At 47.1% G+C, this 13,954-nt stretch overlaps 2 protein-coding genes across 4 annotated transcripts; both read left to right on the top strand.

Moving 5' to 3' along the window:
• Positions 1–877: 877 nt before the first annotated feature.
• dclk3 (doublecortin-like kinase 3) lies at positions 878–4,931 on the top strand. Its single transcript, XM_067256310.1, has 7 exons — positions 878–941; positions 1,909–2,036; positions 2,238–2,369; positions 2,451–3,692; positions 3,817–3,949; positions 4,043–4,210; positions 4,327–4,931. Exons 1-7 carry the CDS (start codon positions 878–880, stop codon positions 4,929–4,931), a joined length of 2,472 nt encoding a protein of 823 aa, XP_067112411.1.
• A 1,423-nt stretch (positions 4,932–6,354) lies between these two features.
• On the top strand, positions 6,355–12,743 carry zftraf1 (zinc finger TRAF-type containing 1). 3 transcript variants are annotated; one of them, XM_067256457.1, is made up of 7 exons: positions 6,355–6,886; positions 7,128–7,465; positions 9,003–9,097; positions 9,743–9,910; positions 11,292–11,503; positions 11,876–12,054; positions 12,494–12,743. In XM_067256457.1, exons 2-7 carry the CDS (start codon positions 7,175–7,177, stop codon positions 12,704–12,706), a joined length of 1,158 nt encoding a protein of 385 aa, XP_067112558.1. In that variant the 5' UTR covers positions 6,355–6,886; positions 7,128–7,174; the 3' UTR covers positions 12,707–12,743. The 3 variants fall into 3 exon arrangements, with proteins under 3 accessions (XP_067112558.1, XP_067112557.1, XP_067112559.1); XM_067256456.1 differs by having other exon boundaries at positions 6,355–7,465; XM_067256458.1 differs by having other exon boundaries at positions 6,355–7,465; positions 9,743–9,886; positions 12,494–12,742.
• Positions 12,744–13,954: the final 1,211 nt, after the last annotated feature.

Below are 13,954 nucleotides of genomic sequence, written 5' to 3'. Positions count from 1 at the left end.
CAGGGGAACAGATCCAGGATGGGTATCCGGAATGAGACTTGTTGCCAGGGATCCAATGTTAGCAGTATCCATGGAAACAGACCCATGGGGTGAGCAGCACAAAGAAATTATATGGACTCTGTCTGTGAATGGACCAGTGTCAGGGTGCGTGGAGGGCCCAATGCGACAGAGAAAGAGGAAAGTAGGAAAATGTTGAAAGAAAAAAACAGTCTCATTCTCTCATCGGATTACCAACGATATCTCTTTAGGTTATGCTTGACCTTTGTATGATCTGTTATCTTGGTTATCTTGTTATTTATTGGCCTTGAATGTCACCAAAAATATATATAATTGAGTTTGAAACGGTACTAATTCAATTCCACGTTCTTGACATTTGAAATTCAGTGTCATTGAAGCTGAGTGATGATAGAACGTTAGAACTCCACTGCAGACAGCCATTAATGGCTTGTGGTCACCTGCACGCACACTTGCGCTGAGGCTCCGGTAGCGCTTCACAAAATGTGCCAATATGCTGACGGATTTCGACCCGTGTCTCATTCTACCAGTAGCCTACCTAATGAGCCAACTGGTAAAACTACTGATATGGCTTGGGAGGAAGGGTTCTTACGCAACGACATATCCACGACACAGGCAGCGGTTTCAGTTGTCCTACTTGCCCCTATAACTTTCACGACTTTGTTGCAGTTGCACTGCTCGACTCCTCCTATACGCGCACCCATAGCAACCCAATGAAGCCAATATCCCTGACTGGTCAGCACGGCGCCCGCATCCTGTAACAGTCAACCTCTTAAGTACCCGAATAATTGTCCGAGTGATGACAACAACTTTCACTGGAGTGGTCAAAGGAAAGCCTTCTGGTCAGGAGAACAGGTAGGCTATGATGCCCGCTGGGAGAGCGCGGTTCGGATGTGACGCTGCTGGGACGAGGTGGAGGACGGCAGGTAAGTTTATTTGTGAAAATGTTTAGTCGAAGAACTTTAGCCATGTCACAGTTGTGTGTAGTCACATAAATACCACAGTATTGCTAGTTATTGCTCAAGCCCATTTTTGTTCATCATGTGAAAAGGTAACTTTCACGAATATTAAGAGTTTACAAATGGGGTTACTTTTCTGTAGGTTGTTTTCAGTGCGTGAAAGACCGATTATCACTATGCTCCCCAATGCTCACTATGGCCAAACACTTTTCTTAGTAGGCGTTTATGGGACATTAAGTTTTGTTTCTTTGAGAAGAAAAACAGCGGTATAGACTGGAGAAACCGTTTGAATTCCATTGCCCTTCCAGACCCCCTAGGGTGGGTGTCTTGTTAAAGAGGCCATGGTGGTCTGTACCCTATTGCAAAGAGTGTCTTGTGTTTATACAAATCTGTGTCTGAGACCTGTATCTTAGACGAGGTGGCGTGTATGGAAGGTCGAAAGATACTTTGTGTGTGAAAGTGAAAAATTCTCATCTTCAACGCAGTCTCTGACTCAAATGCTTCATTAAACATGCAGCTCCAGCAGAGCCTGAACCAGAATACCCTTTTGTTTTTGTTTTTGTGTGTGTGAGTGTGTGTGAGTGTGTGTGTGTAAACAAATCCGGCTGATCAGATTTGAGTCTTTTCTATCCCTTGGAGTGCAGGGGCCATTTGAGATTCCTCAAGCAGCCAGCTCTACTGACTGAATTATTCACGCTTCCTTAGGACACACACACATACACACGCCATGGAACAGAGTTTCATCTTACCTAGGAGTCAATTGTGATCTTAGAAAATGCTGACCAACTGAACCTATAGCAATATGTTGTTGAATAGACGTTGATTGGATTTCAACCTCTTTTTCCCCTTTTTTCAGAACCCCCCGTTTCCCTGACTAAACGTATTGAGGGTGTCTCCCATCCTTGGCCCCCCCTGCCCCTTCCCAAACTTGCAGGTGCAGGATTAAGGACCCAGGTCGCCCCTCCCTTCCCTCTGTTCCACACGCGCCATGCAGAGCAAAGCGCTGAACGGCCACGTTTAATCACTGTGGTGCGACCTTGTGGTCAGAGTGTGCTCAGGAAGGTGCTTATCTCGTCCACTAATCCACACCGTTCCGATACAAGTACTCTACTCCACATCCTCAACATATAAGTGTGATCACCAACAAATCTAACATTTTGGGGGCGAATGTATTTCCGCACAGTCCTTATAGACCTGAATCCTGAACCATCTGACGGTTATCACAATGAGTGAAATTTCTAATACCTCGTTCTCTGCTTTCAGGTAACGGTACTGCTAAATCGCAGGGGTGTGGTCTCTTATGAACAGCTCCTATTGGACCTTTCAGAGGCCTTGGGCTTTCCTCGCTGGCACAGAGCTAGAGTCACACGCCTTTACACACCCCATGCGCGAGAGGTGAGGAGGACACACAAACACACACGGTAAGATATGAGCGGGTGATCTCTATCTCACTCTCCTCTCAACCTCTTGCCTCAGGTGAAGGGTGTGTGCGATTTCTTCCGTGGCGAGGTGGCGTTCCTGGCTTTTGGAAAGGCTCGTCCGGATCTGCGGAGCGTGGAGGAAGCTCTGGAAGAGCTGTTTCCGGAGCATTCTCATTACCGCGGCGAGGCGCTCCGGGCCTGGGTCAAGAGGCTTGTCCCGAAGCCTGACAAAGACAAAGCGTCGAAGGCTGACAGTGGGTACAGCGAGGGCACGGACAGCTTTGACACCCACGCACAACACAAGCACCAGACGCACGTCGATGCTGATGCTCACGTTAGGACACTTCGCAATAGACAGAGACTCACCCAGGAACCTCCACTCACAGACAGCCACAGGCAGGCCAAACAGAATCCCGACACACAGAAGTATTCTCTTCACAACACACCCTCTAACCGACACCCCGTTCACCCCCCCAACAACCTGCAGAATGTCCGGGTTAGAGAGAGGGCCAGAAAGACACCCCTCTCTGTGATTGGTCCCTTCACCCAGGATGAGGGGCTACGAGAGGAGACAGACATTTCCTTTCCTGCCCTCTGTGGGAATTGCAGAGGAGAAGGAGATGGAAATCAGGAGCAGACCAATCACAGAGCAGGGAGGATCTCACTTCCTCCCGTGAGCAGGAAGCAAAGAGGACACATAGCAAAGGAACAGGAAGCAAGGAGAACTGGCAACTGTTCTCACCCTCGACCAATCAATAAAGTTGCTGAGAAATCATTTGGCGTATTGGAACTCTTCTCCTCAAACACACCCCAGGGGGAGGGGTCCAAAGAGGAAGTTAATAAGCCAACTGTGATCTTTGACCTTCCATCTGACGGAAGTGATGTGACCCTGGCTGACATTGAGCGTTGCTACGACATTGGACGGGTGGTCGGAGACGGGAACTTTGCCATCGTGCGTGAGTGCTATCGCCGTGACAACGGAGAAACCTTGGCCGTGAAGATAGTGGAACGGTCAAAGCTAATTGGACGAGAGCACATGATGCAGAATGAACTGAGCCTGCTGGGTAGCCTGTCCCACCCCCGTGTGGTACGACTGCTCACACACCACCACACACACACACACTCCTACCTGATTATGGAGCTGGTGCCGGGGGGTGATCTGTTCGATGCCATCGCAGAAAGGGGGAAGTTTCCGGAAGGAGAGGCCAGAATGATGGTGTCTGACATGAGCGAGGCCCTGAGATACATACACAGCAAGAGAATTGTACACAGAGACCTCAAACCAGAAAACCTATTGGTGAGTCTTTACATTTGAACAAGTTAAAGAATATACAGTCTTATTTACCATTTTGTAATGAGACAACTTAATGGGTGAACTTGCCGTTTTTCTCTGGCCTCCCTCCATAACCTTCCTCCCTCAGGTGGAGGGTAAGGGTGGTGGAAGCCATAGGCTGAAGTTGGGGGACTTTGGTCTGGCCATGGTTGTCACAGAACCCATCTTCACCGTTTGTGGAACACCCACTTATGTGGCCCCAGAAATACTCTCTGAGACTGGTGATTACTCCTAACAGTACTGTATAATTGTTTTGAGGCCTCACCATCACTATTTGGCAGTCTATTTCACTCTTCCTTCCTCCCTCGCTCCAGGTTATGGCCTCACGGTGGATGTCTGGGCTCTGGGTGTAGTCTTCTACATCCTTCTCTGTGGGTTCCCTCCATTCCGGAGTCGCGACAGAGACCAGGAAAAACTGTTCCAGCTGATCAAACAAGGAGAGCTCCACTTCCTGTCCCCGTACTGGGACCCCATCTCAGATGGTGAGACAACCACAAACACACACACACACTTCATGTATTCATAGTTTTTGATATTAGTTGGTGGGTTAACATGTTGAAGTTAATGTTTGTGTGTGTGTGTGTGTGTGTTTGTGTAGGTGCTCGAAGCTTGGTCCGAGCTCTGCTGCAGGTGGATCCAGTAGAGAGACTAACAGCAGCTGAGATTCTGCAGCATCCTTGGGTCCTGTATACTGCCACAGCCATCGGGGAGAAGGAAGCACTCCCAAACACACCGCAGACCACCACAGACCGACAGACACTACTACAGACTCTGGCAGATCAGCCGAAACGAGCAGAGACCCGAAAAGGTCAACGTAGACAGGAAGTGACGAGTACAGATCGATATCAACCCCACCAACCTTCGACAGGAACCTCGGTCAAGACAACCCCACCCGCGTCTGCATCGCCTCAATCCAACTCCAACACAGACCTGCACAGCCCCCTCAACCCCAACCCCACGCAAAAAGAACCCAACACTCAAAACCAACTGCCCCTCACCAACACTCCTCATGCAGAACCCTCTCCAAACTCTCACACACAGCCTCCAAACACTGAAGCAGCCACTCCCCCCGACAATCTTTACAAACCCCAAGCCGCATCCCCACCCCAGTCTCCCAGACAATACCAACCCAATCCAGGCCAGCCCCCAAGCCACCCCACCCACACATCCCCACCCAACTCCATCAACCCCACATCAGACTAATTAAGTCAAATTGGTTCTCATTGTCTTTGCTGCTGTCTCGCTGATGAACTCATCTTGTGTTTGATTAAATGACTGTACTCACAATGTTTAAAAAACCCATACTCATGTGATTTCATTGTGTGGGAACAGTTTCTAGGCACAGCTTTTAACTCATAAGTATCGAAATTGAAGGTTTGTTATCAGTCAGTGTGTCTGTGTTGTTTTAAAATGGTCTTTTATATATTCTTTACTACTCGTTAGTACACTGTGTACTACTGTGACCTTGGATATTTTCGTATACATTAAGTGTTCAGTAGTTAGTAGGGAATCACATATATTTAGTAGGAATAAATAGTTGTTATGCTTTACACTTTTCCTGAGAGTGTGTATATTATGCACATGATCCACTGTTGTCCTTTGTGGGTCCAACCACAACAATAACTAATGTCTTACCTGCTGTTTTACCGTTATGTCACTGTAACAATACACGTGGTAGTGTAGGAAGACGTTCTAAGAAGGAGTTTGAGTACAGTCTGTTGTGAAACTCGACGAGGTCCTGGTCTCAGGCCATTCCACTTGCACCAAATAAGGAACATCTTTCTGGCCAATAGGAGACACTTGGGCCCTGTGCCTCCTGATCACAGACAGCTGACACTAGGACATGCTGTCCCTTCACACACACACACACACACACACACACACACAGTGTACTGAGTAGCCATAACCCAGAGGATTATGGAAAAAAGCCATATGGTCAAGGTGAACTTCTACATTGTCCCACCCACCCGAAACTTCAAACCCCCACCAGTATCACCTGAGTCCTCCAGAATGTTTTGCTATAAGCTGGATATGCCTGTTTGACTTGTACTGGTCACCTCCCACATACATGCTACACAGAACCTGTATTGGCTGCAACTGGAACTTGTTGCAGTTATGGGAGGAACATAGTGTATGTGCCTTCTGGGGTTTAATGTAAACTATTCACATCAGTCCATTAAAGCTGGCCCAAAACAGATTCATGATTAAAACCGAAACTACTTTAAATTCAATTATAATGCTGTTATAACTAGATTACAAAACCATGATTTGCAGTTGACTAATATTCATAAGAATGACAACTATCTTCATCTATCGTTACGGTTTGAATATAAAATCTAGGGAATAAACGGAGGGAATAAAAAAAACTACGACTTTAGGAGGAATCACAAAACATAATTGAACAGGGTGTCAATACAGTTGCCCAGGATATGTCCTGTCATGTTGGACAATATTGCTTGGCAGATGACGCCCCTATAGGTGACGTGTAACATTTTGTCGCATATTGGGTTTTGGTCACCTTTCAAGTCCTGCCACGCTGACCCGCAGAAAACCACTACGCATGCGCTCTGCATAACTCTTTAAATACCCCAAGAGTCATCTGATACAACAAAACATTCTACTGATAGCCAATCCTGCCAGCAGAGAGAGCCTGGCAAAGAAGCCATTACAATTGCGGGCAGAATATTGTCAGTTTATCAAGTAACAGAGTTTCGGATTTGCCGTGTCCATGACCCTGGCTAAGTAATACTGAAATTGATTGGAAGTCGCAGGACTGTACAAAAGTGAAGTCGGGGAGAGGAGGCGACGAACAGGAACAAAAAAATAACAAAGATGGCTGTGTAGTCACAGAGACTGCTCCTAAGCGAAATATATACATTTCTGCTGCTTCAAATCACTGACACTTTCCGGTGGTCCCGTGGACAGTCAGCTGGTACCAGGAAAAAAACGATAGCAGAGCTGCCGAACCGGGTCAGTGGTAAACGGCAGCATATGCGCTGTCACTGCAAATAACGGCTTCGACAGTACAACAACAGCTGAGTGACGCGCCTCGGTTGTTTTGTTCTGGGCAGGACTGTAAAGTGTTTTTGCGAGATAGCTACGGCTAGTAAGCTTGCATAACTGTTCGGTAAAGGTGGTAGAATCAACTGCATTTAGAGGTAAATGTATATGTTTTTGGACACACCAACAACAGTTTTATGTTTAATGAATTCGTCATGTTCATTGTTGCTAAAGAATAATTGCAAGTTTGACCTAGCGTGCTAGCCTTTGGCCCCACTGCCTAACTGCTTGTTATTAGCTAGGCTAGTTAGCTTGCTAGGTAGCTGACCGTTGGACTAGCTACTTAGCCTAGACTGGTTGAAAGCTAACATTAACTGTCAGCTATAATTTCGGCCTCAGTCTGGTCGCGACAGGTACATTTCGGCTAACGCCAGACAATCACCACTATGTCCTCACTGGAAGAGCGTGGAGAGGTAGGCGTTGCGGCCGCTCCTGGCTCCTCCTCGGCCGGACTGGGGGTTGGGGCCGTGGGGGCAGCGCTGGAAGCAGTCGCTGGGGGTATGGCGATGCAAGAGGAGGTCGCGATCCGGAGAGAGGGGACAGAGTCTGATCAGGATGAACCACCCAAGAAGCGAATGAGACTGCCCGAGGGAGAGTCTGGGAAGCTAGAGGAAAGACTTTACTCCGTACTGTGTTGCACCGTGTGCCTTGATCTCCCCAAGGCATCTGTATATCAGGTAAACATGGTCACACAATCACGCCATCTGTTTCACCCGTCACCATATTCAAACAAACATTACAACTCGGCAAAACAGTATAGCTAGCTGATCAATAGGTGATCAGAGTCGCCCCAGTTAGTTGCCTTCTCTTGGTTAGCAATGCACTAGTTATAGCAGTGGCTATAACAGGAGGCTAGCTATTCAACATAGGCTCAATATCAAGGCCTAGGTCTACATTTTGTTTTCCCCAAAAGTGTTAATGTTTCCAAGATGCAGGCCACTGAGGCTGGCTCCCCTGCCTTAGGCAAGCCCAGACATGACACCTAATCTGTGCTGAATGGAATCACGAACATGCCTCACACCTATGTGTGTATGTGAGACAGAGAGAGACGTAGATGTGTGTGCCATTATGATGTTGAAAGAAAGATGACCTCAAATAGCCCTCAGTCAGCACAGAAGTCCCAAGTCCCAACCAGAGTGCAAGGTGAAACAAACCAATCCAAACCGTAATGCATTACCCATTTCCCTGCTTCCCAAACACACAAGACGGGAGGCCAGTTGACCTTTACCCTGGTGCCCCCCCCCCCCCCCCGTGACCCAAAAGCCTAGACAATATCAGTTGGATTGAAAAGTGATCCAGCTCTGAATGGCAGCTACCCAAACTATATACATAACATATATTATTAACATACATAAAAAATATTTGATTCATTTTAGAAAGCACTATTATCCAAAGCTATCTACAAATAGTGCTTAACCCTTGTGTTATCTTCGTGTCATTCTGACCCATCAGTCATTGTGAGCCACCGTTGTATTGCGACAAATTTACTGCATACAAAAACAAAGTGAGGAATTTAACTGTCGGGCTGTCTCAGACCCCCCACATTGCGAAGGTTAAAAGAAAATGCTATTTATTTGTTTTTGTATTGGGTAAAATTGGGTAAACACAACGATGGTTTGTTGTGAACCTTTGGGTCATGTGACCCGAAGGCAGCACAATTAAATAAAATACAGCAGTAGATCACGGACCAGACATGCTCGGTGTTCGACAGTATTTTGGTGGTCAGAATCAAGGAACGGTACATAATTCCTGACCACATCACTAAGTAACTACATCTCAGCTACCAGGCACAGTGAAAAAAAAAAAAAAGACATACAATGAAACAATCAACATCTCAATGACTTGAATACAGTGCAACCACAACATCTCAATGACTGGAAAGTGGAACAATAACATCTCGATTTAACCCTTGTGCTGCCTTCGGGTCACATGACCCAAAGGTTCACAACGAACCATTGTTGTGTTTACCCAATTTTACCCAATACAAAAACAAATAAATAGCATTTTCTTTTAACCTTCGCAATGTGGGGGGTCTGGGACAGCCCGGCGGTTAAAAGAAAATGCTTCACTTTGTTTTTGTATGCGGTAAAGTTGTCGCAATACGATGGTGAGTCACAATGACTGATGGGTCAGAATGACCCGAAGATAACACAAAGTAGCTAGCTCATTCCTAACCACTGACTAGTTGTAACAATCACTCGTCTCCCACCACAGTGCACCAACGGACACCTGATGTGCGCTGGATGCTTCATCCACCTACTGGCTGACTCCCGTCTGAAGGAGGAGCAGGCCACTTGTCCCAACTGCAGGTACATTAGGGAGTAGGGAGTCAGCTGAGCGGTGAGGGAATCGGGCTAGTAATCCGAAGGTTGCCAGTTCGATTCCCGGTCATGCCAACTGACGTTGTGTCCTTGGGCAAGGCACTTCACCCTACTTGCCTCGGGGGAATGTCCCTGTACTTACTGTAAGTCGCTCTGGATAAGAGCGTCTGCTAAATGACTAAATGTAATGTAAATGTATATTCAGGACTGAATAGTGCTTATTAATGTGGCTTTACAGGGCGAATCTAGGTTATATTCTCCTTCTGGGAAATGATTCATGACAGCATGGAAATTGAAGGATAGTAGTAATACGAAACAATAGGCTATTCTGTTGTACCAAGTTGTTGTTAAAATCTAAAAGGCTTCCGAATTGTGATCTGACTTCACAAAGTACAGGAAGACCATATAACATATTGTGTTTCATTCTAAGAAAAATAATTTCCCGTGCTACATGTGAGATTAAATACATACTGACTATGTAAAGGTGAGTCTTAAGATAAATATTGTTATGGAAAAGTAGGGGCATGGAAATGTATTTTAGTCTGTCTAGTCTCAGGTCACGAGGAAAGGGCTTGTGTTGCTCTAGTCTCTAAGCTGTGTGTGTCTAAGCTTGGTTGATTGGTCTCTCTCCAGGTGTGAGATCAGTAAGAGCCTGTGCTGTAGGAACCTGGCTGTGGAGAAGGCGGTGAGCGAGCTGCCTACAGACTGCACCTTCTGTCTAAAACAGTTCCCCCGCTCCAGCATGGAGAGGCACCAGAAGGAGGAGTGTCAAGACAGGTACACATACTCGCTCATGCGCACGTACGTACGCTCACAGGCACTCTCACGTTCACACAGGCGTGCGTCCATCCGCACACACGCACGCACATGCACACACTGACCTGTAGCATCGTCTAATGCAGTGGTTCTCAAACCTGTCCTCAAGTAGCACCTGTCCTGAGTACCACCTGATTCAAATGAATGGTCGTTAGCAGGCTTCCGCATACCTAGATAATGACCCATTCATTTGAATCAGGTGTGCTGGAGCAGGGAAACATCTAAAACATGCAGGACAGGGGCTCTCGATGACCAGGATTGAACACCCCTGTTTTAGATGTTTCCCTGCTCCAACACACCTGATTCAAATGAATGGGTTGTTATCGAGTTATGCAGAAGCCTGTTAACAACCATTTAGTTGAATCAGGTGTGTTGGAGCAGGGAAACATCTAAAACGTGCAGGACAGGTGGTACTTGACGACAGGTTTGAGAACCACTGGTCTAATGGACACTTGCATGCTGGGTTGCTGTAGTTTAAAGCAGTGGTCTTCAACCCTGGTCCTCAGGGCCTACTGTCCTGTATGTTTTAGATGGTCCAACCTAATTCAGAGCTTGATAACGACCATTCATTTGAATCAGGTGTGTAAACTGTTGCCTGAAAGCTTTAGTCAAGGAAAAGTTACTGTATTTTCCTACTCTTATGATAAACATGAAAGGGGATTTTTTTGAATATTATGTCCGACCACACATTAGTACTAGAAAATGACAAAACATTTTAAGTGATATTTTCTATGTGCAAATACACACCTAGTTTAGCCCCATTGTGCATGTCTAATAACAGTAAAGTCATACTCGATTGCCTGTAAAGTAGACTGCGAAAGATCCTGTGTGTCGTCGCTAAAATGTCACACGGTGATGTTTTTGAAGCAGTGTGGTGTGAACATGTGACATCCTGTTGCCAGGGGAAAAAAACAGCTGATCTAATTACCAAGCAAACTGGATCCACGCAGTGGTGTGCACGTGCACACGGGCACGCGCGTGCACATGCACACGTGTGGAACAAGCAGGAAGGGCAAAGACCCTTTGTAATTTGCCTAAGCAGTATGACAGTGTCATTGGAAATGCTAGCGATTTAGGCTAGTAACCACCATGTACCCATGCAACTGTTGCCATGACAACCCCTTGTTTATTACTGATCCTAGGTTTTCACTTATTGAGCTTGTGAGAATAAGTAAAAAGATTCCATTCAACAAGATTCTTGTGCTCGATAATCGTAAATGTTTATTGTTACTCATCACTTCCCACTCAGATTACAGTTAATCTGAATACGACAAACCTGTTATCGGAGATTCAGGATATAGATGCAGATGAATTCACGAAAAATCCGTTCAAATGCCTAATCCCACACTGCCGGTGTCGTTGCCAGGGTGACGCAGTGCAAGTACAAGCGAATTGGCTGCCCGTGGCAGGGGCCGTTCCACGAGCTGCCGGCTCACGAGGGCGAGTGCTGCCACCCGACCAAGACGGGCAGCGAGCTGATGGGCATCCTGGGAGAGATGGACCAGAGCCACCGCAGGGAGCTCCAGCTCTACAACAGCATCTTCAGCCTGCTCTGCTATGAGAAGATCGGCTTCACAGGTAGACACCAACACACACACTGCAGAACACACCAACACACACACTGCAGAACACACCAACACACACACTGCAGAACACACCAACACACACACTGCAGAACACACCAACACACACACTGCAGAACACACCAACACACACACTGCAGAACACACCAACACACACACTGCAGAACACACCAACACACACACTGCAGAACACACCAACACACACACTGCAGAACACACCAACACACACACTGCAAAACGGACACAACACAATTAACTTTTATAGCCTTCTCAATAGGTGACGGTGATTTCTAACATGCACATGTACGTATATTTCACGTTCTATAACCCCCTCCCCCCCCCTCTGCCTCCCCATGTCTCCATGTAGAGGTCCAGTTCAGGCCATATCGTACAGATGACTTCATCACCCGTCTGTACTACGAGACCCCACGCTTCACGGTCCTCAACCAGACCTGGGTGCTGAAGGCCCGCGTCAACGACTCCGAACGCAACCCCAACCTGTCCTGCAAGCGCACCCTCTCCTTCCAGCTCATCCTCAAGAGCAAGGTGACGCGCGCGCTCAGACGCAAGCCCCAGCGACTTGTCCTCACACCACAACAACACAAGCTCTAGTCACAGGTTACAGGTTGAACACTGCCATAGAAACATTACCTATCGATACACGTGCTTAGAATGAGAAACGCGCTACGCCTCTGTGGGAAATGTGTTCAGCATCTCATCACCATGCAAAGTAAAAGAATGGGTCAGATGGCTGGGCGGTTAGGGAATCGGGCTATTAATCAGAAGGTTGCCGGTTCGACTCCCGGCCGTGCACAATGAAGTTGTGTCCTTGGGCAAGGCACTTCACCCTACTTGCCTCGTGGGGAATGTCCCTATACTTACTGCAAGGCGCTCTGGATAAGAGCGTCTGCTAAATGACTAAATGCAAGTTCCTCGTTGATTTATTTTGATGTCCACTTCTCTGTGTTGTGTTCGTGCGGCTCAGGTGAACTCTGCTCTGGAGTGTTCCTTCCTGCTGTTGAAGGGGCCGTACGACGACGTCCGAATCAAGCCCGTCATCCACCATCACGCCTTCAGCAATGACACCAACGAGACGGAGTACGTCCCCCTGCCCATCTCCGACTCGGTGGAGTGCAACAAACTGCTGGCTGCCAAAAACATCAACCTGCGCCTCTTCATCTTCCAGATCCAGAAATAGGATGGAGGGGAGGATAGGAGGTGGGAGGAGGTGAAGGAGGTGGAGGAGGAGGGGGGAGACGGGAGAGATTGAGTATTGGGTGGAGGTGGAGTGGAGGGGTGCATCGTTTGAGATTTGAGCAGTTATGATCTTGCAGTTGTGGGTCCTGTGCTGTTAACTGCCGGCTGCAGCATCTGATAGGCCAAGCAGGAGTGGTGATAAAGAAAGAGATGACGAGGGGAGAAGAGGGAGAGAGTGCAGAAGGAGATTAGAAAGACACCACTGAACCACTGATACCTCTTTCCACATACACACTTTCTTTCACACACATTACCAGACATCGTACACACACACACACACACACACCATTGAATGATATTTACCTCCCTTGCTGAAGAATCCTGCAATTCTGTCAAGTGTTGGCACGACAGAGATGGAGGCGGGGGGGGGGGGGGTGAATGAGGGATGGTTGCTAGTCGCTGGGTGTTGTGGAGATTTTCAGAGCTCAGTCTATCTGACATGTCACCCCTGATTCCCACAGCCAATGGTAGCACAGACCAACCAAAGCTGTGTGTGTGTGTGTGTCGAAAGATGGTGTCAATTCCGAGAGTTTGGAGGATGACTATTGAAGTGAATGGTCTGGATCCCTCAAACTGTGTGCAGAAGAGGAAGTATGTGTGTATGTTTGTGCGGGCATGCGTGTGTGTGTTCCAAAGATCAGAATGTGAAAGCTTTGTGGTCCATTATTCCTCAAGTCTGTTGATCACTCAGTGAACAGTTTTATAGAGTAGTGGAGAAGTGTTGGGTGTGTTTTGTGTTTCTGGCCCTGATGAACGCTGGTCCCAGACTCCCAGACAAGCTAGGTTAACTGCTTCCACTCTGTTTTGGCAAAGGCATCCATTTTGTTTCCCGGATTAGGCTAGAGCAGAACTAAGATGGTGGCATTTCCCCATTGAACCCTCACCTGACGGGCACAGGACATCTGGCCTGCATGCATGTTATAGGAATTACTTTATTCTATTTTAGTTGTGGTTATATTTAACCTTTTAAGCTAACTTATACCATTTGTTTTCTTTTTAACCCCAAAATATTTAAGTACCTGTGAACCTTTTTTTAGTTCTTAGTGTGTGACGGGTTTGAGTGTGAGTGTGTTGTTGTTTACGTCTGAGTGTATGAGCGTGCATGCACGCATGTCAAGGGCCCTCCAGTGAACACACCCCTATATAAACATATAAACAGTATATCTCATTGGTCCTGGGCCAGGTTGCA

Source organism: Osmerus mordax, chromosome 18, assembly GCF_038355195.1.
Source record: "Osmerus mordax isolate fOsmMor3 chromosome 18, fOsmMor3.pri, whole genome shotgun sequence".
NCBI classification, from domain to species: Eukaryota; Metazoa; Chordata; class Actinopteri; order Osmeriformes; family Osmeridae; genus Osmerus; species Osmerus mordax.
This window is presented reverse-complemented; position numbering and strand designations above follow the sequence as displayed.

What these genes read in the sequence shown, in the direction of transcription:
- dclk3 (XM_067256310.1), top strand. Translation starts at nt 878, where the DNA reads ATGATGCCCGCTGGGAGAGCGCGGTTCGGATGTGACGCTGCTGGGACG. An exon ending in ACACACCCCATGCGCGAGAG is followed by an intron (nt 2,370 to 2,450) that starts GTGAGGAGGACA and finishes CTCTTGCCTCAG; the next exon opens with GTGAAGGGTGTGTGCGATTT. An exon ending in TCAAACCAGAAAACCTATTG is followed by an intron (nt 3,693 to 3,816) that starts GTGAGTCTTTAC and finishes TTCCTCCCTCAG; the next exon opens with GTGGAGGGTAAGGGTGGTGG.
- zftraf1 (XM_067256457.1), top strand. Translation starts at nt 7,175, where the DNA reads ATGTCCTCACTGGAAGAGCGTGGAGAGGTAGGCGTTGCGGCCGCTCCT. An exon ending in GCCACTTGTCCCAACTGCAG is followed by an intron (nt 9,098 to 9,742) that starts GTACATTAGGGA and finishes GTCTCTCTCCAG; the next exon opens with GTGTGAGATCAGTAAGAGCC. An exon ending in TGAGAAGATCGGCTTCACAG is followed by an intron (nt 11,504 to 11,875) that starts GTAGACACCAAC and finishes GTCTCCATGTAG; the next exon opens with AGGTCCAGTTCAGGCCATAT.